Source organism: Tauraco erythrolophus, chromosome 5, assembly GCF_009769465.1.
Source record: "Tauraco erythrolophus isolate bTauEry1 chromosome 5, bTauEry1.pri, whole genome shotgun sequence".
Classification (NCBI taxonomy): Eukaryota; Metazoa; Chordata; class Aves; order Musophagiformes; family Musophagidae; genus Tauraco; species Tauraco erythrolophus.
Genome location: NC_141469.1, coordinates 35,736,460 through 35,744,528, shown reverse-complemented (window position 1 = coordinate 35,744,528; position 8,069 = coordinate 35,736,460). Strand labels below are relative to the sequence as shown.

General features: G+C 49.0%; 1 protein-coding gene across 1 annotated transcript; it reads left to right on the top strand.

The window, feature by feature from the left end:
* Positions 1-778: 778 nt before the first annotated feature.
* Positions 779-1,873, top strand: LOC104377359 (inositol 1,4,5-trisphosphate receptor-interacting protein-like 1). The gene has a single exon (XM_009984143.2). It carries the CDS (start codon positions 779-781, stop codon positions 1,871-1,873), a length of 1,095 nt encoding a protein of 364 aa, XP_009982445.2.
* Positions 1,874-8,069: the final 6,196 nt, after the last annotated feature.

Sequence of the window (8,069 nt, the reverse complement as noted above, 5' to 3'; positions counted from 1 at the left end):
ATGGATATTTGTCTGCCCAGGAGCTCGCAGCTTTTCTTTTCAAGACAACTTGGAGTCAGACCACCTTTGCACCTCTCCACGTAAGTCAGGGACATCCACCTACAGTCCCCATTTTCATTTCAGTTACAGTTTTGGGGGGTGTCTGCCCGCTTTGTCAAGAAACCCCCTGGGAGCTTGCTCCTGCCAGACAGGACTGGACTTGGTGTGATGCCCAGGACCCAGGGAGCCGGGCGGTGGGGATGAAGGCTGGGGACTGCCGGCCGGGTGCTGCTGCTCTGGTAACCGTGACAGCACAGAGGACACGTCACAATGGGAGCCATCCCTGAGGACAGCACCAGGCAGCCCCACGGCAGTCTGACTCGGCAGTCTGACTTGGGTGATCGGTGAGTGCGCATGCAGGGGGAAGGCTGGGCTGGATGGGGGACAGGGCAGATGCCCAGGGGGTTTCTAACCCAGAGCAGGAGCTGAGCCCCTCAGGCCAGGGCACGCTACCGCCCTCGGGGCTGGGGGCAGAGTTGCTCGGGGCTCCCAGCAGTGGCAGGTGCCCAGAGAGGCTTTGGGGATGTGCCGGGTGCCGGTGGCTCCATGGGACGCTGCTGTGTGAAACAGATGTGGCCTTGGGAGACTCGACTTGGGCGTCTCTTGCCCTTTCACGGCACACAGCCCAGCCAGGGTCTGGCCATCAGGGTGCCCTGGGCCTCCAGCCAGGGCCTGCGGGGCCCCTTCTCGCCTGTCGACACCAGTGCCCAAACGCTTTCCTGGGACGCCCGTGGCTCCCATGCGTGCAGTGCTCACAAACCCTGCCCTTGTTCCGTCCCGCCTCCTTCACTCTCTCTCCTGCCAACTCCCAGCTCCAGGTGGCTCCTGCCCTGCTCCCCCAGCCCTACTGAGCCCTCTTTTCTCCCACCTCCTCCAGGCCATGAATGTGTTAACCACCTTCATCTTGTTTCTGCTGGCCATCCCACATGGGATGAAGAATGATCCTCAGGCAGACTTGGCCACCGCCAAGAAGATGCAGAAGTATGAGGAGTATGTGCAACAGCAGATGACTCAGCTGTTCGAGGAGATTGAGCGGAGCAGGCACGCCACGCTCTTCTCCATGTTCCAGCACCGGGCATTTTGGACCATTGCAGGAACCCTGGTCCTGCTTGCTGAGTTCTGCTGGTTGGCCAGGAAAATGAAGATTTCCCATGGCAGTTGCAGTGAGCAGGATGGCACCAGCAATGAGGAGGAGGAGGAAGACCTCAATAGTGCACACAACACTGTCAGATCTCTGGCTGGATCCACTCAATCACCAATGCAGGACTTGCCCAACACATGCAAGCTGCTGAAGGAACTTGTGGATGACCTCCTTCATGTCTGCCGACTGCTTTGCAAGAGGACTATCATGCCGCAGATGCACCCAGCCATTGGGATGGATGGCTATGAAGCCTGGAGCATCCACGAGAACAGCATCACCTACCGCCTGGTCGTGTTCCTGCAGCCACCCCGCGGGCACTCTTTCAGCCTGGAGCTGGACACCATGGGGCAGCTGCCAGCGAGCCACGTCCGTGTGGTGCTGGAATGCACGTGCACGAGGGACCAGCTGCTGGGGGACATTTCGTGCTTTCTGCACCAGCCCAGTGACAAGCTGCCGAGGGATCAGAGCTCGTACTTCCTACGCACCCTCTGCACAGGCTCCTATTTAGACCTGGAGAAAATCACCCTCTGGGGCCAAATGTTGGTGAGATCAGCCTGGATGCTTTTGCCTCAGTCGCACCACTGCCGGCTAACGGTGCTGCCCTCCTCCCAGTCCTGCAAGTTCAAACTGACAAGCTCCTCCAAGATGAACATCTGCACGGAGCTAATTTTTGCAGTGCAGCCAGGCAGTTGAGGCGCCTACCTGAGCCTTGAGTAGGCAGAGACCAGCTTCACCAGCAGCACGTCCTGGCCAGAGAGCTGTGGTGTTGCTGAGATGCTGCTTTTCAGGCTGACGGCGAGGCACACTCAGTAGGACAATTTCCAGCTGAGAGGTCTGCAGCTCTGCACCCATATGCTGGTGGTCACAGGCTTTTCCATTCGTGACTGTGACCCAGAGGACCTGCTTTCCTCACACATTAGTGAGGCCCGGGGGACAATTTTAAACACTGGGACAGAGAATCTGCTCATCCCAGAGACTGCGTGGGGAGCCTGTGCTGCAGAGGTCAGCAAACTAAGCGTGGAGATGCTCAGGAGAAGCTCAGCATAAGCAGAGCTTGGGGAATGTCCGCCGGTCCAGCTGAAGAAGCCATTGCAACTGAGGTTCCTGCTACTGCCTGTAACAGGATGGGACCACCCATCCTGTTGGAAAGACTTGATCCCCTCTGGGACCTTTACACGATGCAAAAATGACAATAAATTAGTTTGGTTTAACCAGCCCTCTGTCTGTGAGTGTCTGTGCAACACTTTGTTGGGGAATGAGGGCAGGGAGCAGGTCGCTACCTGCTCAGATGCAGAAGCAGCGGGGTGGCATTTGGAGGGAAGCAAGTGCAAGTAGTACCAAACCAGAACACTTCCCCTGAGTCCTTTTTCCTTTCTTTTCCAGTTTTCTGCTCTGCTTCCATCTTAAGGGGAAGATGCCTCCATGCGTATACTGGCTGGGAGGGAACGAGGGCAAGGGAGCTGGACCTTTCTTAGTAGCACCCACTGACAGGGCAAGAACCAAAGGGCCAATAGGAAAAACCATGAAATTCCATCTGAACACAAGAAAGTGTGTCCTGATTCTGAGGGTGCTCTAACTTGGTGGAATGAGTCCCACAACTGAAGTGCTGGGATGGAGGGCTACAGGGCTGTTCAGGCAGGATAGGCAGGGCAGGCAAGGTGGCAGTGTCTCGGGGTGAGGACTAGGGGGTGAGGACTAGGGGGCTGGAAAAGAAAGGAGATGTTGTAGTGGGTGCCTAATAAAATGATCACCAGCCAGAATGTAAGCACTGATGAGTTACTCTATAGGCTATTAGGAGAAATTTCTGGATTGGTAACCCTTGTCCTTATGGGAGATTTCAACTTCCCAGACATCAACTGGGAATATCATGCTGCGGGGATGAGTAGGTCTTGGAAGTTCTTGAAGTTTGTAGCAGATAACTTCTTGTCACAAGTACTCAGTGAGGTAACTAGGAAAGATGCCCTCCTAGACTTGCTATTTGTGAATAGTGAAGGACTCATGGGAGATGTGATGGTAGATGGCCGTGTTGGCCACAGTGATCATGAAATGGTTGAGTTCAAAATTTCCAGTGTAATGAGAATAAAAAATAACAGCAGAGTTGCCACCCTGGACTCCAGGAGAGCTAACTTTAAGCTGTTGAGGGATCTATTTAGCAGAGTACCCTGGGAACCTGCTTTTGAGGGCTTAGGAGTCCACAAGTGCTGGTCAGTTTTTAAGAACTACTTTTTAGAAGTACAGGAGCAGGCAATCCCGCTGTGCTGTAAGTCAAGCAAATAGGGTAGAAGACCAGCTTGGCTGAACATGGAACTTCTTCCTTATGGAGCTGAAGAGGAAAAAGAATCACAGATTCATACAATGGTTTGGGTTGAAAGGGACTTCAAAGATCATCTAGTTCCAACCCCCCTGCCATGGGCAGGGACACCTTCCACTACACCAAGTTGCTCAAAGCCTCATCCAGCCTGGCCTTGAACACTTCCAGGGATGGGGCACCCACAACTTGTCTGGGCAACCTGTTCCAGTGCTTCATCACTCTCATTGTAAAAAATGTCTTCCTTATATCTAATCAAAATCTCCCTTCTTTCAGTTTAAAGCCATTGCCCCTTGTCCTATCAGTACAGGCCCTTGGAAAAAAAAGTCCCTCTCCAGCTTTCTTGTAGGCCCCTTTCAGGTACTGGAAGACTGCTATAAGATCACCCTGGAGCCTTCTCTTCTCCAGGCTGAACAGCCCCAACTCTCTCAGACTGTCTTCATAGCAGAGGTGCTCCAGCCCTTGGCTCATCTTCATGGCCCTCCTCTGGACTCGCTCCAGCAGCTCCATGTCCTTCTTGTGTTGGGGACTCCAGAGCTGAATGCAGTATTCCAGGTGGGGTCTCACGAGAGCAGAGTAGAGGGGCAGAATCACCTCCCTCGACCTGCTGGCCACGCTTCTTTGGATGCAGCCCAGGATACGGTTGGCTTTCTGGGCTGCAAGCACACATTGCCGGCTCATGTTGAGCTTCTCATCCACTAGCACTCCCAAGTCCTTTTCCTCTGCGCTGCTCTCAATCCATTCTCTGTTCAGCCTGTACTTGTGCTTGAGATTGCCCCGATCCACGTGCAGGACCCTGCACTTGGCCTTGTGCACCTTCATGAGGTTTGCACGGGCCCATGCCAAGCCTGTGAAGATCCCTCTGGATGGCATCCCTTCCCTCCAGCCTGTCAGCCGCACCATGCAGCTTGGTGTTGTTACAAGCATCTGTTTCTTCCAATGTCACTGCCACAAGAAAGGAAAAAATAACCTGTGCTCCAGATTCCCTTACCAACTGTCCCAGGGCTTTGAATTCTCTTTTGATCGCCCCTGGCTTACATGTTGTGGCTTCATTGCCACCCACATGCAAGAGCAGTAATGGGCAATGTGTTAGGGACTTCAGATGATCCGTGTAGGGCCACAATAGAAAATTACTAACTGAACTCAGCTCTGAGAAAGGGAATTGGAAAGATTGTTATTTAATAAATGCAATTACAACTTGGACTCAGCTGTGAGAACATAACCTTGAAAAAGGGAGCTGGGAGGGTTGTTACTGAACAACATGTTGCTACCCCAAAAAACCACTGTTATGCAGCAGAGCACGTACTTGGCAGGCCTCGTTGTACACACTGGCCACGTGTGCAGCAACGCCTAGTCAGTGCCTTTCCATAGACTCTGTTGAGGATGTAAAAGAGGCAGCTCAGAATGGACGAGGGGAAGCTACAGAGCACCCTCTACGAACAGACGGGACTCCCTGAAGGTGCCATGCCTACTTCCCTTCTCCACCATGACCCCACTAATTGACACCCTACTGCTCAGCAGTCTCAGGCATAGTCAGGATGGCAAGAGTCTCAGAAAGGGAAACAATATGCTAGTAACTGCTTTTGCAAGGCTATGACAGAACAATACTGTTGTGTTTTTCCATAAAAATCAAGTGTTGGGTAAGCTTTGTGCATAGGAATCCTTCGAACTGGTCACAGGTAGTAGTCCGAGGGCCATACCAGGCTTGGAAATTTCCTAATGATGTCCCTAACCCAGGCCCCAGGGAGGCAGCAGACTTCCCTAAGAGGAGGGTCTGTTCGGCATATCGGACTCTCTGTTCCCTTCAGATGGGAGTCACCTACCACTGTAACCCATCTCTTCTTCCTTGTGGAGGTGGTCGTGATACGGGGAGTGGGCCTTTCTGTCACTGGCAACACCTCCAGTGTAGATGAACCGTCATCCACATTATCCGTCGACAGACCTTCCGCATCCACAGCCCACACCTGTTGTACAGAGGTACTTGGGAAGGCGAGGTGGGCAAGGGGGGAGTTTGTCTGCCGCCCGCTCTGGTCACATCGTTCCTGGTCGCTAGTGCTGCCCAGGCTGCTTTTTGTAGATGTGGGGACGGCTGCTGTTGCTCTGGCAATGCCCAGGCCATGTCAGCATCTCCTGTGACAGAAGAGTGCTTTGAAAGACAGAGAAGCCCAGCTGGAAACGGACAACCAGACAGAGCAGCCAGTGTGTTCCATACGTACGTACAGACAGCAGCCTCAAAGCTGTTAAACAAGCACTCGGGTGGATGGATAGCTCGCACGCATTTCTGAGAGGTAATCCAGTATTGCAAACAACTGTATTGTGTAGGTTGCTTCAAAACCAGTTGCAGTAATTAAAATTAAAGCAGACAATATTGAATCTACCAAAGCTTTTCCATGTCTGAAGAGCCAGTCCTTCATGCAAAGCAATCTTTCACCCCAGATCACCACATTCTTTGACACTGACTTGTTTCACAGTTGGGATTTACTCATCTAGAACACTATCTGTGCTTCTCTTCAGTTTCTTTATAAACTCACATTACGTTTTTTAATGAGGAGGATATTTCTTAACTACTACTTAACTTTAGCTATCGGAGGGTAAAAGGAAACTGTGAACCTAGACATCTTTGTTCTTTTAGCTTTGCTTTTAACAGTCACAACTCTTAATGTCATACATTAAGTAAACCAACAGCTCTTGCAAAATGCTTAGCTCTGCAATTTAAATTCTAAAAATCTGGCAAGAAAACATTCTCTAGAGTCCCTTGGAGTCAAGCCCTGCTTCCCATTACTCTGTCACATACCAAGATCTTTCTTCGTTTTTAAAATGCTCAATCCTGGCTTATTACTTCTCCTTGTGAAGTCAAGAGTACAAAGGCCACTGCCTTTGACACTAAAGCTAAGGCTCAGTTCTTTCGAAAACTCCATCGCAGATGAACTTGGTTATGGGATAAGAGAAATACATAGTTGCTTTTAAGTCAGACGCTTCTTGTGAATAAAGAAGGCTGACCTGTACAGAAGGCAGGCCAAAGAACTGGACGAGAACTGAAATTTTATTTTAGGTAGCATTCTACTGAAGTTCTCTATAATGTGTATGATAGTGTCCTTTGTCATGCATGTTGTGTCTTAAAAAGTACTTCAAGCACTAGGAGATATCTCAAATCTCACAAATAGCTTTTTAATTTTACTTTCCTATACACCTGAACCACTCTAAAGAAACAGCCAGGATGAACCCATGTTTATCTCCTACAGATATCAGCTGGAAAACATGCACGCCAAAATTGTGCACACCATAATTTCTGCAGTATAGCCACATTATGGTGTGACTGGCAAGGGAAGTCACATCAATCCACCAGAGTGTCCTCCAGGAGAAACAGCCATGAAAGTGGTTCCTCTTCCTAACATTAGCATGGCAGACAGAAATAATAAAAACCAGCTTTAACAACATCAATTAATCATGGTTTTATCCAATAACGAAAATATTTTATTATTAAGTAACTAATATAAGTCGAAGAAACATTCAGGTCAGGCCCTGACTCAGTAACATGGAAACCCTGGATGCAGTTGCACATTAGGGTCAATCACAACACGCCGCTCACACCCTCTGCCCAGCCCAGGTAAGCTCTGCTAGTCTAGCAAGAGCCACACTGTTACCGAAAATCCGGAATAAGAAACTTATCAACACCAATGGGATGTAGATAAGCAGACACTTCTTTATTGCGGCGCCGGGTGCACGGGGGATATCTCCTCCTAGCGTGCGCACCTTGCACCAAAATTAAACTTCTTATATAGAGCTTACACATGCATAAACAAATTATTTCCCGAAAATCATTAGCATATTCTTCTCCTATTTCCGATTCTGCGCAATAAAATTTAGAATCATCTGGAAATGAGTCTGGGGTATAATATGGGTAGGTGGTCTATGAGTCGGTGGTCGCGATCTCCCCCTGCCGGAATTACATTTTGCTTAAGTTCACAGTTTCTGGTAATTACCTCATGGTTTCTTGGCAAGTACCCATAACTCGTTAAGGCTGGCCTTCTTCATTCTCATTAACCCAAACCTTGATAGCTACATGCATTCTTCTAGTTCTATGTAAGTATCATAAATCAATTGGTAGGTCAACTTGTACTCGTTATCTACTTTCTACATGATTCTAACTTATCCCTTTGGTCTTGGTACAGGATTATACAAAGGCTTTCATAGCAGCATCTGGTTACTGTACGAGCATACTTTTCATTGAAATATTTCTTATAGCTTTATATTATTAAAATCAATTGCAACCTATATTAATCACAAACTATTGATTAAATTCTAATTACTAAAATTCTAGGTATCAGTAACATTTCCCCCCTTTGAAAGTGTTGAAAACTATTTCAATACTTTCACCACTTTTATCTTTACTGCTTAGCACTTATTCATTATCATTTTCAAAGCTAAGATTCGTTTCAGCATAATTTGGTGGTGAACTTTAGTCTGGTGGAATAGTAGGTAACTCTCTCATGATTCTGCGACTGATTGCAATTCTGTTAGCAAACTGTTTCTTCAAACAAGTATATAACAGCATGATCATCAGGAAGACAATTAGCAACA

Coding starts and splice junctions, on each gene's coding strand:
- LOC104377359 (XM_009984143.2), top strand. CDS start 779: ATGCGTGCAGTGCTCACAAACCCTGCCCTTGTTCCGTCCCGCCTCCTT.